Here is a 20,240-nt window from a genome sequence, read left to right as displayed (position 1 = left end):
CAGCTGTAAAAAGGAAGGAAATTCTTACACATGCTACAACACTGTTGAACCTTGAAGGCATTATGCTGAGGGAAATAAACCAGTCACAAACGGACAAATACTGTATGATTCCATTTATGAAGGATCTAGATTAGTCAAATTCATACAGAGAGAGGAAATAGAATGGTAAGTTGCCTGGGGAGAGGTGGGGAATGGGAAGTTAATGTTGAATGGGGACAGAGTTTCAGTTGGGGAAGATGAAAAAGGGCTGGAAAGGGATGGTAATGAAGGTTATACTACAATCGCAATGTACTTAACTCCACAGAGCCCATACATTTAAAAATGGTTAAAATGGTAAATTTCAGGTTATATGTATTATTCCACAATTTTAAAAAAAGGATAAGAGGATTGACCAAGTCATGCACTGTCAATACACAGCAGCTAGCAAACCAGCCAGACAGTAAGCCATCTCATTATTCCCCCCAAAAAAGAACAAAACTGCTCTTTTAGATTTTTACACCTGCTAGACCCATAAAAACCCACTGAGAGAAACTACAATACCCCTAAGAATCATAGTTAGAGCTAAAAATATCGCTCTATTTTAATAGAGTGATTAGCGGTAATATCGTATGTAGACAAGATTTCCTGAAGAATTAGACTTTCTCCTTTTAAAATAATTACAGAATATTACAAAATACATACTTTAAAGCAAATCCTGTGAGAGATAAACAGAGGAAGTTGAGGTAGAAGAGAAAAACACATCCCTGGGTGTTAAAAAAAAAAAAAATCTAGGGGACGGTCCTGTGGCTGAGTGGTTAAGTTCGAACATTCCACTTTGGCAGCCCAGGGGGGTTCATCAGTTTGGATCCTGGGTGCGGACCTACACACCACTCATCAAGCCATGCTGTGGCAGCATCCCACACAGAAGAACTAGAAATGACTTGCAACCAGGATATACAACTATGTACTGGGGCTTTGGGAAGGGGAAAAAAAAGAGGAAGATTGGCAACAGATGTTCACTCAGGGCCAATCTTCCTCTCTCACTCACTCACACACACACACACACACACACACACACACACGCAAATCTAGATTCCACATTTCCCCCTCTGCCACTAGCCAGCCTTATTTGGGCCTCAGTTTCCTCATCTGTCATGCAAATGGTTTGGATAAGATAAACTCCAAATCAAAGATAAACTTAATGGCACCATCCATTAAAAGCATCTCCTTTGTCCAATTCGATGCTTACCAGGCAACTTTCTGGTCATCATCTCTCAAATAGCTTTTCAATAGGAAAAAAATGTCAGCTTTCTAGGATCCCTGGAGCTATATTTGTTATAAAACAATAAACTGATAACTAAAGTTCATAAAAATAAAGCCAGTGATTCTAAATGATGGAAGGAAACTGGTCCAAGTGACAGTGGAATAAGTAGAGCCCAGCTATTCTAATTGAGACCCAGTCATATTCTGCACCATCAGCATCCATCCACAGTGGACCATCCATCAAGGGAAGGCAGTTTTCAAATCATTCTTGGTCAGTGTCCATGCCATTCAGTTCTTTAAACCATTCCTTTTAAGGGGAAAACGAACTCAAATACTCTGAAGATGTCCGAAAATAATTATAGTTTATTTTCATGGTATATAACAATTATTTCTGATTGGAGAAAGTGACAGAATTTGAAAGTTTGGGAATGTGCATAGGCTCTAAGGGAGTCAGGGAAGCAAAACGGGAAGCTTTTGGTGACTGATTACCCTCTTCTGAAAATACTGGCTTTAACAGGCTTCTGGGGTACAACCTTCCTGGCCTTTTCTTTGCTAGTTCCTCCTCTTCCCAACGTCTCCCTCATCCTGCCCCAATAAAACAATATATGAAAAGGATAAAAAAAACCCATAATAATCAATGCAGGCGCATGTTCAAAATCCTCCAGAGAAGTCCAGATTCTTTCCCAGAGCCTACGACACTACAGGTGATCTAGCTTCTCAGACCTCACCTCCTTCGCTCTCTCCTTGCTCACTGCACTCCCAGCTACATCACCTCCTTGCTTAACACTGCAAGCATGCTCTGGTCTCTGCACCTTGGCCCTGTTCCTGCCTCTGCCTGAAATGATCCTCCCCCACCTTCACATGGCTCTACCCCTCATTTCATTCAGGTCTCAAATCAAAGATTGCCACAGACAGGTCTTCCCAGATCACTAGAATAGCACCCCTCCCTCCTTCATTCCCCATGTATTTTCTCTTTTTAGCACCTATCACCACTGGACATATATCCGTCACGTGTACTATCTGTCTCCCTCTAGAATGGAGGATCCATTAGAACAGAGACTACATCAGTTTTGTCTGTCTGTATCCCCAGACCTAAGAACAGCATCTGGCATGTAGAAGGCAACAATATTTGTTGAATGAATAAGCAAATGAGGAATAGAGAATAAGTTACAGTAAAAATAAGCAAATAAATTCCCTCAAATGGGCCCCCTAAGCAAAATAAAAAATTGGTCAATCCAACACACCTGTCACACTAAACGGCAACTGGAATTTGGTCCAAAAAAGTAATTTTGAGGTTTGTTGATGCCCTACTATGTCACATATAGCCTAGGTGCTGTCCCTGCCTTCAAAGATCTCATGGTCTCCCAGGGAGGCTGTGGATAATTACAGTAAGTGTTCTGAAGACAGATGAAGGAAGGAACAACTAACCTGGGAGGCCGGGACGGGCCCTGGCAGAGGCAAGTCATTGCAAGTGTGTCACGCATTATATGGACAAGTCTACACAACCCACAGGAAACAGGGACAAGCAATTACTCCTACTCGTCCCACACAACCAACCAGAGGACTCCACTGCTTTTCTAAATGCCAGGCAATCTTTTTCCATGTTGGCATTCTTCCCTTGAGAACTGCTTCAACAGTTCTCACAAATCCAGCTGGAGTTGTTAACTGACATGCGTGCACACACACCGGGTTTTCGTGAACCTTTCTGTTCTCAGGTAATCAAACACTACAGCCTTTGGCTTAAAACGCATTTCCACCTCTGGCCCCATATGTCTCATATGTGTTCCAAGCACTGATCAAACATCGTGACAAGGAATACGCCACAAAACATCCCACCAACCAAAGCATCAAGTAGCTTTTAGCACACAGTTTTCCCAGCCCAATAGCTTTTATTGCTTATTGACCAAGTTAACAAACCCTAACCTGTAGCTTTTTGTACGACAAGTAGAAGCAACAGCTACTAATTCTGGATTCTTTTTCCTAACCTTTCTCAAGGTTTAATGTGTTTGCTGAGTTTAAGAAATATCTTGAAAGATTTGCACACATTAAGTGCTTTACAACCTCAGTCACTCCTTATGATGACGCAAACCTTCCAAAACGCGTCCTCTTTCCTCTATGTGCTAGTTTGGGCTGTTTCTGTTCAGCAAGAGCAAAAGGATATTTGCTAGGAAGAGAGGAATAGCTCTGTGGCTCCAGTAAATATTTACTATACAAACTGAAGTTCTGTTTATCTGTGTAATCCACCTTATTCTCTCCTCGTTTCTTTTCAAGAAACCACTGCTAGGAATCTAGGTGCGGTTGGAGGGGTTGAGAAAATACGTGCATATAATTTATCTCTGCCATGATATCCTCTTGCTGACATAAAATTCCACATCCTAACTACTATCAATTTTCTGAGTCTTTTTGTGACTTTCTGATTCTTAATCTTGTCAACACAAACCTCTTTCCTAGAATCTAGAGATTACTTAAAAACGTAATCTTGTTTTTCTGAAATTTGATTTCTTGGATCAAAACCTAAATTTGAAATCTCTGTTCATCAACAGTTTCTGAATTTTGCCGTAAATGCAGGTTTCACCTTCCAGTTACAGTCCCACTTTGGAGGACATACGACCTGCGCTGGGTAAATTAGCTTCAGGCAGCCATTAAAACAGCACCCTTAAGTTTATTTCCTGGGGATCACCATCACGTTCCCTACTCTAGATGGGTGCCCCGCTTGCTCAAAGTTCTAGCACCTCAAAGCTGGTAGCCGCAGTCCTGTAAGTACTTTCTTAAGACGAAAAAGTCCTGGGATTACGGTAGAAACTTCCCCATTGCACAAGGCACTTCCTCAGAAACAAGGTTCTCTCTCTGCTTTCAGGTCCACGGCCGTCTCAGCTCCCGATCACCTGCCTGGTCTTGACTATCCTCCTCAAACCACATTTCTCCTTTTTCCTCTTACTCTGCCTACCACCTGGTTCTAGCCACATTTGATCCACTTCCCCTTGCCTGCTGGGTTTGACTCATGGCCTCACTGCCACGTTCAGCACGTGCTTCCTCAGGCCCTGGCTGCCAGCAGCTGTCTTGCCACGCAGCCCTGGCCGCCACCCTCTCTGAGTTCCCTGGCTTTCTTCACCAACCTCAGTGCTCTGCAGCCCCATAGTGATTGGCCTATTAGCAGCAGGAGCCTAGAGTCCCACCTGCAGGAATGGGAGAATCCCAAGTCTTGTGACAGAAGAAGCCTTATTCTCATTCTGGCCCCTCAAATATTGTAGCACTAAACCCTCAGGCACCTCTGAGGGCGTAAGCAGTGGGACAGACGTCCTGGTGCCCCATCTCCCTTGCCGGAAAGGGGGACAGAAGGGAAGGCCTCCTGGATGAGGATCACCCTATTCTTTATCAACAAATCTGCATTTAGGGCTCTGCAAAATCAATGCCTAAGAATTCCTCAGCCACTTGGAGGTGATGACAGTGATCACATCCCTTTAATCATATCCATTTCATTTTTATCAAAAACATTTATCTGGGTATTGCACAGAGATTACAATACAAATCAAGTTAAACAGGCTTATTAAATAGAATACTCCTTCCTAGGAACACATGATCAAAAGCTGAGAGCAGTAACAGAAACTAATGAAAGGAAACCATACACACGGTGGAGCTCTGGAGAAAGCCCACCTGCGCTGCCTCTTGACTCTACCATTTATAGTCTGTAGAATCTTGGTAAGTTTTTTCACCTCTTTATGCCTCAATTTCTGCACCTGTAACATGGACATAATAGAATGTATAGTAGTCCTCTCTTTTGCTTTGCACGGTTTCAGTTACCCACAGTCAACCATGGTCTCAAAATATTAAATGGAAAATTCCAGAAATAAACAACTCATAAGTTTTCAATTGCATGCCCTTCTGGGTAGCCTGATGAAATCTTGTGCTGTCCAGCTCCGTCCCTCCTGGGATGCGAATCACCCCTTTTTCCAGTGCATCCATGCTGTATTTGCTGTATACACTACCATACACCATCAGCCCCAGTGGCCCATTAGTCACTTAGTAACCAACTCCTCAGATTGACTGTCATGGGATCACAGTACTTGTGTTCATGTAACCCTTATTTTACTTGATAATGGCCCCAAAACGCAAGAGTAGTAGTAATGCTGGCAATTCAGATATGCCAAGAGAAGTTATTGTTGTTGATCTCTTACTGTGCCTAATTAAAAATAAACTTCATCACAGGTATGTATGTATAGGAAAAAAATATAGTACATACAGGGTTTGGTACTATCTGCAGTTTCAGGCATCCACTGGGGGTCTTGGAACATATCCCTCGCAGATGAGGGGGAACTACTGTATCTTGTAGGGTCTTTTGATAATTAAGCATGTCGATACCTGGGAAATGCTTAGAAAATGTTAGCTATTATGAACCGCTGAATTAAAGCTAAAAGACAAAACAACAGAAACAATTGCCAGACATTGGGAATTAAGAGAGCAGGGTTTTAGACAAGGCTCTGTTGTTTTGTGGCCTCTGGACTAGATTAAAAATGGTTGCAAAATCTTTGTCACATCCCCCCTGGAGAGCTGGGATCCATTCCTTCACCCCTTTGAATCTGGGCTCAGCATGCAGTTTAGACAGAACACACGGAAGTGATTCTGTGTCCGTATCAGTCCTACATTTTAAAAGAACTGGCAGCTTCCACCCGCTCCTCGGAACCCAGCTGCATGCTGAGAGGAGACCCAAGCAACCACATGGGTTAGGCCCGTGTAGGAGAGAACTGAGGTGATGCCCACAGCACAGTCAGCACCAGTTTGTCAGCCACGTGATTAAACCATTTTGGAAGCGGACCTTCTAGCTCCAGTCACAGACACAAGTCCTCCCCCCTGAGCTCTGCCCAAATTGCCAAACCATGAGCAAGTAAGACAGTTACTCTAAGCCTCTAAATTTTGGGGCAATTTGTGACATAGTCCTAGATAGCCAAGAAGCCTCAGACCATACACTTAAATCAGTTCCTCAAATTCTTTATTTATAAAAAAGGAAAGAGAGAGAACAGGCAAGGTGTTCATTCACTCAAATACCTGTAGAACACCTTCTACTGCCAGCCTCTGTGACAGGTCTCAACACTGCTCTTCTGGTGCTTATGGTCTGTGGCTAAGACAGACGTGAAACAACTCATTACAACGAAGTGTGATTCTAAAGACAGAGGAGTATAAAGAACTATAGAGGGGTGTGGGAATACTGTGTGGTCTTACAGGCACTTCCAACTCTGATGTTTTGAAATTTGATGATAAAGAGTAGGTATATCTATGACATAAGCCACTAAGAGATAGTCATACCAGATAATCTCTCTACAGAACAATTTTCTCCCATCCAAATCTACCTCATAATTAGAGTATCGGTGAAGATGTGGGTTTCAACAGCTACCCAACAAGCACATGGTGAAAGCATGGGGAGTTGCCTCTAGAGCCTACATTCAGGAACGCAATAATCTTAGGTAAGAGAGGCTTTGAATAAAGAGAGAAGGAGAGAGTAAAGGAAGTGCGATTTCCAGGGGCAACTAAGGTTTCAAAGTAAAGAGTGAGAGGAGAATTTTACCTGTCTATTGTTTAATGTGTAAAAGGCAAAGAATACAAGTTGATTGCTTCAGACAAATTATTCCTTACAGAGGGAAAGAATATTTTTTCATCCCCAGAGTTCTAAATGATTGCCAGGAAACAACAAACTCTTAAGATAAGTTTTTCTTTTGCTACAAAAATAGGTAGCTGTCTACCAGACAAGCAGATCCAGCAGACGCATAGCCTATAAAGATGAGTAAATTCAAGTTGTGTCCTGATAATGCTGCACCTTAAGACATCTTCCTCCCAAAGTCTGAATTATTCTAAGAACCAAGTGATATGATTGTGACGGTGAAACAAGGTTAAACTACATACTGGTCCCACAAGTTTTTCCAAGACAAACAAAACTAACTGCTGACTGAAAACCCATGGCAGAGAGGGAGAAGATTTAAAAGCCTTACCTTGTCAAGGTTTGGGAGAATTTAATCTAATACTGCCGAAATTGAGTCCACTTTGCTTCCTGATCATAGGGGAGAGAGATTGAAAGCCAAACATTTAATCTTCTAAGTACTTTTGATTTGGCTGATGTTGAAGTCCTTCCTTAACCTCACATTAGAAAAAGAAAAACATCCTTTGAGTCTTTGATAGGGACAGCAAATAGCCAAGAAAAAAGAATGGCCAATTCATGCTTCTCAAATTTTCCTTTTGCCTTACTGTTAATGCTAAGGATTAGTTTGCTTTGGTTAAAGTGTTCAGACTTGATATAAGCCATTTGTAGCCACGGATAAATAAAAACATTTTGAATGTCCATAGGTAGAGGCAATTTTACTATCTCCTATAATCATCTCACAGGATCTTAAACAGCTATTGTTCAAACTAAAGACACAAAAGGAACACATTCATGAATTTCCTGTTTTTCCATTTTAAAGTTCTCACACATGCAAAACACCTCATGCCCAACACCCCGCTCTACGTCTCCTCATCCTGAGTCCCTAACACCCAAATCCCACGCCGCCCCCCACCCCGCCTTGCTTGTATTCCCGGAGCACTATAGGCAGAAGCCAACACCTCAACTGTCAAAACATGCTTTTCTCAGGAACAGGACCAGCAGATTACAACCAGAAATTGATTCAAGTCACTCCCCCTTGTTTAGGATGTCATGGAATCAGATGTCAAAGACTCAATGATTCCTGTGGCTAGAGGATCCCTGTAAAAGCGGTAAGCTCACAAGTCAACGCCAATGAGAGAGGCCTCTTGTTCACGATACCTAGAATAACGCTGGCCCCTTTCAGAGTTTTTCCTGCCCCTGAAATGCCTGGTGAACATCAGGCTGAATCTGACCCCTTGGTGACCTCCAGACAGCGGTGAGGCTCCTGGGTAATAAGATATATGGCACTAAAGGGGCCCCTGAGGGTTTTTATTAGCTCTGCTTCCAGGTGAAGAGAAGGAACCTACCATCAAAAGGGGATGACAACTCTGCCCTCCCAAGATGTTAAAGCAAAACCAGTATTTAAGAGAAAAATTAGGGGCTGGCCCCGGGGCCAAGCAGTTAAGTTCGCGTGCTCTGCTTTGGCAGCCTGGGGTTTTGTCGGTTCAGATCCTGGGCGCGGACATGGCACCGCTCATCAGGCCATGCTGAGGTTGAGTCCCACATAGCACAACCAGAAGGACCTACAACTAGGATATATAGCTATGTACTGGGGGGCTTTCAGGAGAAGAAGAGAGGGGAAAAAAAAAAGATTGGCAACAGATGTTAGCTCAGGTGCCAATCTTAAAAAAAAGAGAGGGAGAAATTAGAGTGAAAAGAAGAAACTCCTTTACAACAAAGACCTCATGTAAGAAAAATAAATGAATTGTATTCAGATCTGTGGATCCATATGGATATTGATCTACGGATATTACAGAAAAGGTAAATGCTCCAACTACTGCCCATGATAAACTGAACTGAAACTTAGGGTCCACAAGGAATGAACCACACACACTCCCTTGCCTTACAAATTCTCCTTAGACATACCCTAATTTAAAACATATATGAAAACTAAAAATAGCTACCCTTCCAGTCTACAGCAACTACTCAATCTGCAAGGAAACTAGGATTGGGGGAACAGAGGCGCAACTAAATCACTGAACCTCAAAGGAAGGCCAGAACCGAATGACCAGACACTGCGGGAGAGGAAAGAAAATTTGGTCAAGGACAGGATCGGGCAGAAACTTTTTTATTTCCTTAGAGACAAAACTATGTCCTCTAATGCTCAAATACTATTGCTCCAACTCATGCAGCGGCCACGAAACACCCTCAACTCTTTCCAGTGGCCACAAGTTTTCTAAGGAATGCTTAAGGAGCGGTACAACTGGGCAAAGACTGGAGAGTTTTACCTCCCGAGTTTCATAGATACTCTCGGTTCATCTAATGCACTCACTGACCTGCCAATACTATTCATGTCAACCCAGACCTCCTCTTTCTTGATTCAGCAATCTAGCTGCCTTCGTCCTAAATCTGTGATTCATTTTTAAAGAAAGGTAACTGAATAGCACAGTTCAGGAGACAGAGAGTTAAAGCTTCACGTAGAAAATAAACAATGTGAAAGGCCTGGGAAAGACTCTCTGCAAGATATATGCCCCTTAGTTTTTTATTTTTAAATGACGTTAGAAGATAAGTCAAAGGCTTCTCATTAAGGCGTTAGTAACAGAGCAGGGTCCTAGGTTCTATTTCAGATTTGAAACCTCTCCCCGAATGTAAAATTGGCAAAAAAAAATCACTTAGGTCTTCGTGCCTCTTCCCCCACCTCCCATTTTTAAGGTAAGCCCTCATTCCTAACATCTTCCCAACCTTCTACAGCACAGTGGAAACCACGGGGATTAGGAAATGGCTCTACCTCATCTGGCCAACACCTCAAAACGCTAGTCCAAACCAGAGCAGGGACAGCACAGCAGCAAGACACTTAGAGCCCCAGGCAGGGGCGGACTGCATTCACTGCTGGATACCCGCCACAGACCTACTCGGGTTTCCCCCGTCCAAGCCCCCTCTCTTCCCACCACCAGCCCTCTCCCCACAGTGAAGGCTCCTTCCTTTCATTTTCCCTTCATGGTTGGTAATCTGACATCACCTCTATCTGCCTTCCGGCTGTTTTTACACTGGTCTCCTTTTTTTCCCCTTTCCTCTCTTCAGCCATACTCAAGACACACCAACTATTTGTTCTACTTTTGCTCCCATAAATGGCTCAGTGATGGTGCTAAGAGGAAAACCCACAGACACCAAACATCCTGCTGCAGACGCCAATCTCACAAACCTTCTCCTCTCTTTCCAGCATCCAGTTCTGTAGGTTTCCCACTTTTCAGGTATTCAAAGCCTCGGGGGGATGTGCTCGAGGCATCCCTAAAGTCATCAAAAAAGGTGGCTTCCAGCATCTTACTGCCCACATATTTGCATACCGTTTGATGTAGCTTTAATTTCAAAAGCTGGTCTCAAACACTCAAGTGGATATGTTACAGTGAGAGGCAGGAATTGCAAATCCGCTTGCCTCAAAGACTCAGGAGTCCAGTCCTGGGCAGGAAATAAAGTTCTAAGTGGCTTTGATGTGCTCCCCCTCCATTCCCTCCTCGGGCGAGAGACCACCTTGCCTGAACTTAACCAAGCGCATCACACGTGGGTGCCAAGTGGTAGACTTAATAATCCAATAAACTCCCCAGCCCCACCAAATTAGTTACCATCGGCTTAAGCTCTACTCGGATTTCCGTGTATTTTGCCGACTACGAAAAGACATGTTGTACATAAACTGGGGAAAGAGGGTGGGAAGGGGCAGGACCCGGACTGTGGAGAGTAAAACGCCTTGGCGGCGTAGTGAGAGCTTGTTTCTTTCTTAAGCCACTCATTTCAGCCTGAAATATCAAGCCAGTTCAGGTCATTTCCTGAGTAGCACTACAAGTTAAAACAAGATCCAGAAAATCTATTAATCTTTAATTGGGCTGCTTCCAGACTGGGAGCACGAGGGGGTGGGGTGTAGAGCTGGGGGGAGGGGTATGGCGAGGGAGGGGGGGTTTGTTGAAAAGCAAATACCTAACAAACCAGAGCTCCCAACCTCAGCTGTTTCTTACCTCACTCAGCTCGGCCGAGGAGTCGTTTCCATATTTCACGGCAACTCCAGAATTCATGACTGCACTTTTCAGAGCCGAGCTCCTCCTCCTCCAGGTCTCGGAGCTGATAAGTTGGGCTTAACAGGCTCGATACCCACTGCTTGGTCCTTTCTGGCACATTTTAGTCCAGACAGCGTGAAGCCCAAACGGAGGATGCAAGCACTCCTAGAAGGAGCAGAGCCGGCTCGCGTTCACGGACGAGCCATTGCTGCAGGAGGCTGGGTGGCGTGGCGCGCCCGCAGCTGCTGCAGCGGCCGAACCGGCGCGGGGACCCGCCCGCGCGCGCCCACCGCCGGGTCCCGGGGCAATGCCACCCTCGGCGCCGCCTCACCACTCCTACGGTGCCTCACCGTCCCCCATTACCGGGCTGGAAGGCACCTCCCAGCAGGATCTGGCACCCTAGTAGGCTTCGGCGAGCTCCCGAAGAAACCAGGGCGGCAGGGCGAGGAAGATCCGCGCCTCGGGTTCCGGGGAAGGAAAGAAAGCGAGAGAGAGACGGAGTGGGGCTGCACTTCACGCTGAAGTTTCCCTTCCGAATCGTCTGGAGTTGTAAGCGGTTTCTGATTGAACACAGCTGTCTAGCTGCTGGCTACGGGGTGCGCGGAGGAGGCGGGGCCAGAAAGAGAAAAGGGAAAAAAAAAAAAAAAAAAAATGGGAGGAGACCGAGCAGAGGAGACCGTGCAGCGAGAGCAGGCATCCTTCCAGCTCCTGCGATAGTAATTACAGGACCCCAGTCCAGGAGGGAGAGAAGAAACAGGAAAAGCCACCTGAGTAATTGTGTAGAAAAATTAGAAAGAGAAAAAACAAAACACTTCCCTCCTAGAAGCCACTTTCCATGATTTAATAAGGTCAAGACAAATCTGAACACTGTACATCGGGCAGCGCTGCGCGCTTCTCATGGTACATTAAGATTTTACAAGAGTACGGGGCAGTCATTTTCCCTGATCAGTCTAAAGTCAACACTGAGGGTGTAAATTCACTGTCAAACTCCCTCTCTGTCGCTGGGGCAGATTATATTTTCTGCATGTCCATAATAAAGATTAAGATGCCCCATCCCTTGAAAGACGTAAGACAAGCTCAAATTCCTCATCCTCCCCAACCCCTAGACCGTCCTTAAAACTATTACATTTCCCAAGCCTTCAACCCCCAGACCTTCCTTAAAAATCTTGCTGCTCACCTGAGCGGAACTAGACTTGTATTTCTGGGGTTTGGAATATGACTCAAAAAAGATGCAAGGGGCTGTTATATCCAGTGGACTCCTGGAATCAGAGCTCCCCTTCAGCCTTGAGTTTCCCTGAGGTAAAAACATTTGGGGGTTTGCCGGGCGGAGAGGGGGCTGAGACTTTCTCTCCAACAAAGGTTAAAGTCTCATTGAACTTGAGATGCACTGAAAAATGTTCTGATCCTTTAAAATAGCAGGTCTGCTGGATTGCTTAAGAGGCCTCATCAGTCTCTTTCTAGACAATGGGAACAAAATGTCTCCATTGCGAATGACAGATCTTGGCATTTCCTGCAGCCTTCTCTGAGAAAGCCATTGTATTGTTAATTTCCAAGGTCTTTTTTTTTTCGTTAATCAAATAGGATGTTTACTTTGCTCTTTAAGAAAGAGCAAAGAGCTTGATGATTTGCATGTCTTCTTGCCCATCTCCCTTCCTGTTACGTTCATTCATTGCCTAATGGAGCCACTACTGGGATGAGGAAGAGTTTTGCTGCTTTTCTGGAGCACTGGGTCTCACGTTCTTGGATGCTGCCAGACTAGAGCATATTAGGATAAGTTCCTCTGCATGGGCAGGAGTTGGAAAGCCAATTATGTTACTTATTTATTCATTAAAACCTGTTGAAAACTGTGTGCTTGAAGATGAAGATGGTGGTGAAAGAATATAAAAATATAAAGAAGACTCAAGCACTAACCCTGCCCATAAGGTGTTTACAATCTCATAAAACATAAACAGAAAGGAAAATTCTAGATAGAAAATGATACAGGCCATAAAAGCAGTACAAATGAAGATCCACTGCTGTTCAGAGGATGGAAATAGGATTTTGGCGAGGTCAGCTTGGCGGAGAGCTCTGTGAAGGACTCTTAGGAGAGGCAGCATGTGAGCTGATCTTTGAAGAATGTGCTGAGCCCAGCGGAGACGGGGAGTAAGGAGAAGGTAAGCCAGGCAGTAGGAGCACGGTAAGAGGAAGGGTGGCTGGAGACTGGAATGTACAAAGAGTGAGTGGCATTCCATTCTGGAATGGAACCTGGATTAGATAAGTGGGTTGAAGCCAAATTGTGGCAGTTTTGAGTGCCAGGCTAAAGAAATGGGACTTCCGATAGGCAATGGAGAGCCGCTAAAGGTTTTTGAACAGAAATGATAGGACCAGAACTGTGCTTTTAGACATTCCAGTGGATTTGTATCACACTCATGAGTGACATGAATTCAAGTGTGTTCAGTGTGATTCTGGTGTTTAAAGAAACCTATTTTTCATTCTAGATGGTCCCTAAAACCAAGCAGATGACTTCATCTGGTGTTCAACCAAAATAAAGGTGATTTGTTCCAAAAGGGGACGAAAAATTGGCAGGTTGAACTTATTAAGAAGCAGTATGTCTACAGATTCTACTTTATGGGCAATATAAAGCATTTGCAAGAATAATGTTGACTATATGGAATTTTCTTCTTAAACAAGGACTGTAATACTTAACCCCACATAAGATGCAACTCCACTACAGTCTGACAGCAGTAAATGTGGTAATGGGACATGGGGGCCAGCTCGGTGATGTAGTGGTTAAGTTCGTGCACACCGCTGAGGCCTGGGGTTCGTGGGTTTGGATCCCAGGTGTGGACCTTCACGCTACTCATCAAGCCACGCTGTGGTGGCATCCCACATACAAAATAAAGAAAGACTGGCACAGGTGTTAGCTCAGGGCCACTCTTCCTCAAGCAAAAAGAGGAAGATTGGCAACAGATGTTAGCTCAGGGCCAATCTTCCTCACCAAAAAAAAAGGGGGGGGGGATGAACATGCCAATTGAACTATCTCAACAGTCCAGCAAGAGGCTAAAAGAGCCTGAATTAAGTTGGGGCAATGAAAATGGATAGGAGAAGGCAGATGTAAGAGATTCTATAGAAAGAGAGTAGAGAGAAACTGTGGTAAAAAGAGGAGAACTGAAAAATGACTTATAGGTCTAGAACTTGTCTGAATGGAGTTTGGGGCAACATCCTCAACAAAAACAGGGATTCCAGAGAAGAAATGGGTTAAGGAGGAAACTACGTTTGGGATATCATAAGTTTGAGATGGCATCTGGATATTCAAGTGGAGATGTTCAGCAGAAAGCTTTAAATGGAACTATAGAGATAAATCAGGGTTGAGATGGAGATAAAGGTTTGGGGGTTAGCCCTATTAGAATAATAAATAAAACCATGAAACCAGGAAAGGTTGTCAAGGAAGAGAGGACAGAGAAAACAGAAATGGTCTGAGGGCCTTATCTTAATGAAAGTCTTCTTCGTGGAGGTAAAAGCATAAAAGAGGAAACGGTGGGGAAGGCCAGTTAGAGAAATGGGAAGACGGCCAGGAAAACTCTGAGTCTGGGAGTCTGAGGGAGATGCCATCAAGGCAGAAGGCGCTGCATCAATATTATATGCTATGGGGGCAGAAGAAGCCTGAAGACTGATAAAAGAGCATTTCAAAAACATTAATGTCCTTCAAAGATAAATTTCTACAAAGCTAAGGAGACAGAATGCAGATTACCACAGGGAAGGAGAAGGAACTGAGGGCGGTAATCATGTACTACTCTTTCCATAAATTTCATGGTGACAGGAAATCAGGAGATAGGATTGTTTCTTAGGGTAGATAAGCAATGTTGAGTAGAGGGTAGAATGGGCATGTGTGTAATCCGGGGCTAAGGGAAACCTTGCAGATACAGAGAGAGAAGGGAGATGGAGCAAAGTTCCTGAAAAGGGAGAGACAGAATGGCCAAGGACAAAAACCATGAGATTAGCTTTGGAGTCGGCTTGGAGAAGAGGAGGATGCTCCTTCCTAGGAGACCAGGAACAGTTGGGAGAACTGGAGAATTTATAGACGAGAAAAGAGAAGCCTTCACAGATACATAATAACTAATAGAATTTATTTGAAGAGTCATCCAACTTCCTCTGTGTGATTGTGGAGGGGTAATGAAGATTAATGATAACTTATAATCAAGTTTTAACTGAAGGAAAGGAAGACCATATAACTGTCTGTCAATGCAAGGAGAACAGAGTAGCTGTAACCCCCACCTCTGAATCTGTTCAAGCGTAGGTTAAAGGCTGGTGGGACACACTGAAAGCCAGTGGTATACAAAGTAGAGCTTCATGCAATGAGGGGTTGTCCAAATTAGTTTTCTTTCTATCTAAGTTTCCAGGAAATGAAGATTTTTTTGCTGTAATTTAAATGTTTTGTGATTTTTTTTCATCTCTTAGTCTGGTCAGGAATCAGGCTAGGAGTCTGCACTATTGAGAAAGCTAAGATATTGCTATAGACAAGGATGCAACTGGATCAATATCCTAAGTGCACTAGAAATACAAGGAGCACCTCAGCATGTCATCTCAGCACATCAAAGGGGAACAAAGCCCCAAGTGCATTTCCAATACAATAAGAAAAAGGGCTGAAGATCAGCGCTCACTGTAGTTTACTAAGTGTATAACAGCATGCCTACACATCCTTTCCTACTGTGGCTGCCTCAACACGATCCCTATAGAAGAACTCTCCAAGTTCTGCTTCAGCAGAGAGTCAGTTCCTAATTGAGAGGTGTGAGCAGGAGGTGGCAGGGGAATTGATCAAGGTCAGGAGACAGGGCTGGGAGAAGGAGGAAAACTTGCTTTCCACTTAGGCAATACCCACGGGCCTGCGTTCCTCTCCTTCCTGGCCCTTGTCTTCCCTAGAGGCTTCTCATCTGGTCTCTGGGAGAAGAGGAGGCAGCTGCAGTCCTGGGAGAGTTTCTGGGAAAGCAGAAGTGGCTGTCTGCATGAGTGGCGGGGTCTGCATGCCGACTGCACGCTGTAGGCACACTGGCATTGCCTTTCTGCTGGAGGGCAACCTGGCCCCCCTGTGTACAGCTGCTGACCCCAGTGGATTTCTACATAGTAGGGATTCTATTCTGGGTCTTGTCTGTCCCTCTACTGGTAATAAACATCAGATTAATTGGAGCAATCTTGGGTAAAAGTCTTGAACCTCCAGCATTAAGGAAAGTGACTGAATCTCTGGGACTGGCTGACCTAAGCCCTCATCTTTACCCCTAGGGTGTCGAAGCCACCCTTGCCTGCCACTGCAGTCTGCTGTGCTGAGTCAGGCCTAGCCTCCTAAAGCCCACACAAGGACTCAAACTCCAAAACTGCCCCCTTCTCCCTTGACTCTCTTGAGCTAAGCACAAGGTTGATACATCAGATTTTAGGAAGAAAGCAGTCTATTGAAGCTAATTCACACGAAGGTGAAAAATACTTACAATCTTCTCAACCAAGCCCAATGTATTTGCATTGTAAAAAGAGAATGCTTTGAAATAATGCTAAATTGGTGGGATTTCTTGAAGAAGAAAGTGACTTTTCAGGAGAAAGGGGGATTTCAGAACCCTGTGGAGATGCAGGAAGTCCCACTCCTCCAAGTCCTTGAGGGTGATAAAACTCAGGGAGCCCTCAAAGTATACACTCAAAAGAATTTCCTGCCCTAAATCTATAAGCCCATCCCACTCTCCCACCCCAATGAGTCCAGAAATGTCCTCCCCTACCCAACGCCTGTGGCCCTTTGTGCCGTCACCAAGCCAGCTCTTCTCTCAGGCCCTGGGCCAGGCCTAAGTCCAAGGTTGGGAGCCTCCAGCCAGCCTCAATGGCCCGCCCCATCACAGGCATCATTTGCTCCAGGTGCCACAACGTGAAGAATTCCAGAAGCATTGTACCGGATGACCTTTGTCTTCGTCTCTTTGTCCTCAGAGAACAACATTAAAAATCTAGAAGAAATTCTACAATCACCTAGCTCATCCCTGCATCCCACCAATCTAGGTGAGGATATGCAGGATCAGCAAGTCTGTGGTATTCATTCAAAAAAGGAAAAGCACGGGGCTGGCCCAGTGGCTTAGTGGTTAGGTTCACATGCTCCACTTCAGTGGCCTGGGGTTCATGGGTTCAGATCCCAGGCACAGACCTACACACCACTCCCCAGGCCATGCTGTGGTGGCATCCCACATACAAAATAGAGGAAGACTGCCACAGATGTTAGCCCAGCAACAATCTTCCTCAAGCAAAAAGAGGAAGATTGGCAACAGATGTTTGCTCAGGGCCAAGCTTCCTCACCAAAAATAAAGAAAGAAAGAAAGAAACAAATAAATAAATAAAGCACCCACTGTGTGCCAGACATCATACTGTGCCTTGGGATTCGGTGGTATATGGGACAGAAAAAATCCTTGCTTTCACAGAGCTAGCATGGTTGGTGGGAAATGATTAGTAAACAAATAAAGAAGATAGTTATAGCTTGTGGTGAGTGCTATAAAGGAATTAAATAGGGGCTATGATGAGGGGGAGCTGGCCTCTTAAATGAAGCAGTCAGAGAAAGCCTTGATGAGGAGATAATATTTCAGATGAAGGTCAAGAAGGAGCCAAGTAGGCAGGAAAAGGGGGAAGATGGCCAGGCAGAGGGAAGAGCAAATGCAAAAATCCCAGGGCAGAAAAGGGCTTGACCTTTCCAATAAATTTTAATAAACTTCAAGTTTTTAATTTAATTTAAATTTCAGTAAAAAGGTAGACAGTATGATGGAACATGATGAAAAAGACGATGGAGGAGCTAGACCATGCAGGATATGGATAGGCCATGGGTTTCATTTCGTGTGCATGGAGATGCCACAAGAAGACTTTAAGCAGAGCAGAAACAGGATCCAACTTAAGTTTTTAAAAGGTAAACCTACTCCTATACAAACTTTTCCACTCGGTAACCTAAAAAAATAGATAAAAGAAAGCTCTTCCTTTATACAAGTATTCCTGTGAATAAAGGAAGCATTGATTGACTGACCCTATTTTGCAACCTCTAATGATTTAATAGAGTTAGGTGTAAAGCACAATGGGTACTAACATCACAAAAAGACAGACAAGCAAACGTGTGACTCCTAATGGAAGAATACAATACCACCTATGAAGGAAACCATCTTAGCAGTTTTTAACATGAAGGAATATATTACATTAACCATAGGGATGCCATCAGCAAAATCTAGGCTGTAGCTCTACAGGCCAAACAATCTGGTTTCTTCAACAAATAAATTGCAAGACAGAAAAAAAGCTAGTGAATGAGTGAGATATTAATGGAAGGACAACCCTATAGACATATCAACCAATTGCAATATGTTGTCCTTTGGGATCTTGAGTCAAACAACCTGACTGTAAAAGATTATGATATTTATGAGACATTCAGAAATATACTTTTCACATATTTGATATGAAAAATTATTAATTTTTTTAGATGTGTTAATGGTCTTGTGGTTATACTTAAAAATAGTGTTTATCGGGGCCAGCCCAGTGGAGCAGTGATTAAGGTTGCACATTCCACTTCGGCGGCCCGGGAGTCACTGGTTCAGATCCCGGGTGCAGACATGGCACCGTTTGGCAAGCCATGCTGTGGTAGGTGTCCCACATAAAGTGGAGGAAGGTGGGCGTGGATGTTGGCTCAGGGCCAGTCTTCCTCAGCAAAAAGAGGAGGATTGGCAGCAGGTGTTAGCTCAGGGCTAATCTTCCTCAAAAAAGAAAAGAAAAAAAGAGTACTTATCTTTTATAGACATATATTGAAATATTTACAGGTGAAATGACATCATGTCTGGGATTTGTGTCAAAATACTAGAGGAGGCAAGGAAATAGATGGGGTTTTCAATGAAGCAGACTGGAATGAATTGATAACTGTTAAAGCTGGGTGACAGGTATATGCGAGTTCATGTTACGCTCTGTCACTTGTATATGTTTGAAAATCTTCATAATAAAAAAGCCAAAAAGGGATAATTTTGCCTTTATGCAAAGAATGGCTTGTAGTGCCATAAAAGTAGAGCAAGGAAACCTGTTAAAGGCTATTGCAGTTGTCCAAGTAAGAGGATGCCTTTGGCTTGAAACTGAGTGAAATCAAGGAAGATGGTGAGAAATGGATGAATTTGAGATATATTTTTTAGGTAAAATTTACCAGACTTGGTGAATGATTGGAAGCAGGTAATGAGACAAAGACAGGAATCAGAATGACTATTAGTTTTGGGGTTGAACAATTGGGTATGGGAAGGAACTGAGTTTGGGGGAGTCAAGGGTTCCATTTTGGACACATTAAACTGGAGATTCCTATTTGACATCTAAGAGGATGTCAATAGCAGTTGGATAAATGAGTTCTGGGTTCAGGGGAGTGTCAGTCTAGACATATGGATTTGGAAGTCATCAGCAATAGATTATAGTTGATGTTGAAAGCCATGAGAACACATGAGGTCACTTAAGAAGAGAGTGAGTACAAAGATGCAGTCCCAGGACTTACCGTTGAAATGCTCCAGTATTTCCAGGTTGGGTAGAGGAAGAGAAGCCAACAAGGAAGATCGAGAAAAACCATCAATGAGGAAGAGAAAAACCGAAGATATGACATCACAGATGCCAAGAGACGAGTGAGTGTTTCAAGGAGAATGGCAACCTATGTGGAATGCTACTGAGAATTCAAGAAAGGCGACAATGAAGAGGTATCCTTTGGTTTTGGAGATTACTGGTGCCCTTGAGAGGAGCAATTTCATTAAGTGGTGGAGATGGATAGAAGCTTGATTGGTGTGCATTGAATAGTGATGAGAAAGTGAAAAAGTTGAGAGAGCACATTGAGATAACTTTTGAGAAGCATGCTACCCAAAGCCTCACTACAACTGAAATATCAGACATCTTGAACCAAAGTCCTAACTTCCACTTCTGAGCTTTTCTCCCTTTACTATGCCCCTTCAGTCAACTTACCTTGCAGTCCAGTCCCTTGGCTGGGGTTAGAGATTCTGAGTTGTTAGCATGGTGGACCCCTCCCTAAACTGATAACTGAAGTCTGTTCCATCATGCTGGGTCTTCACCTTATTGTTTATGAAATTGGCTACATTGCTTTTAGACCAAATAACTTACTGCTGTGAAATAGATGGAATGCAGTAGATAATTTGGTTAGTCTGTGTTTAAAATTTGCTAAGAAAAGAAATACTTGAAAACTATTTCCAGATTAAATCTCACACATAGAACAAACAAAAATCTAGCCTTCTCCAACTGCAAATGTAACCGAAGCAAAGAAAGCACCCCTGTGGTGTTTGTCTGTCTCATTAATTACATTCATGGACTGCCTTGCACCCAGCCTGGGCATTCTAGTA

The 20,240-nt window shown here is 43.8% G+C and overlaps 1 protein-coding gene across 6 annotated transcripts in view; it reads right to left on the bottom strand.

Moving 5' to 3' along the window:
• Window positions 1–20,240, bottom strand: part of MCC (MCC regulator of WNT signaling pathway) — a 407,698-nt gene that overhangs the window by 246,861 nt on the left and 140,597 nt on the right. The window contains exon 1 of one of the 6 annotated variants that reach the window (XM_005599505.4): window positions 10,858–11,619. The exons of 4 other annotated variants lie outside the window; for them this stretch is intronic. In XM_005599505.4, coding sequence (XP_005599562.1) covers window positions 10,858–10,914 — 57 coding nt within the window. In that variant the 5' untranslated portion in view covers window positions 10,915–11,619. Of the gene's footprint in view, window positions 1–10,857; window positions 11,620–20,240 lie in introns of those variants that run through there. One more of the 6 variants, XM_070234447.1, reaches the window with a different exon arrangement.

The sequence above is a fragment of the Equus caballus genome, chromosome 14 (genome assembly GCF_041296265.1).
Source record: "Equus caballus isolate H_3958 breed thoroughbred chromosome 14, TB-T2T, whole genome shotgun sequence".
NCBI lineage: Eukaryota > Metazoa > Chordata > Mammalia > Perissodactyla > Equidae > Equus > Equus caballus.
This window is presented reverse-complemented; position numbering and strand designations above follow the sequence as displayed.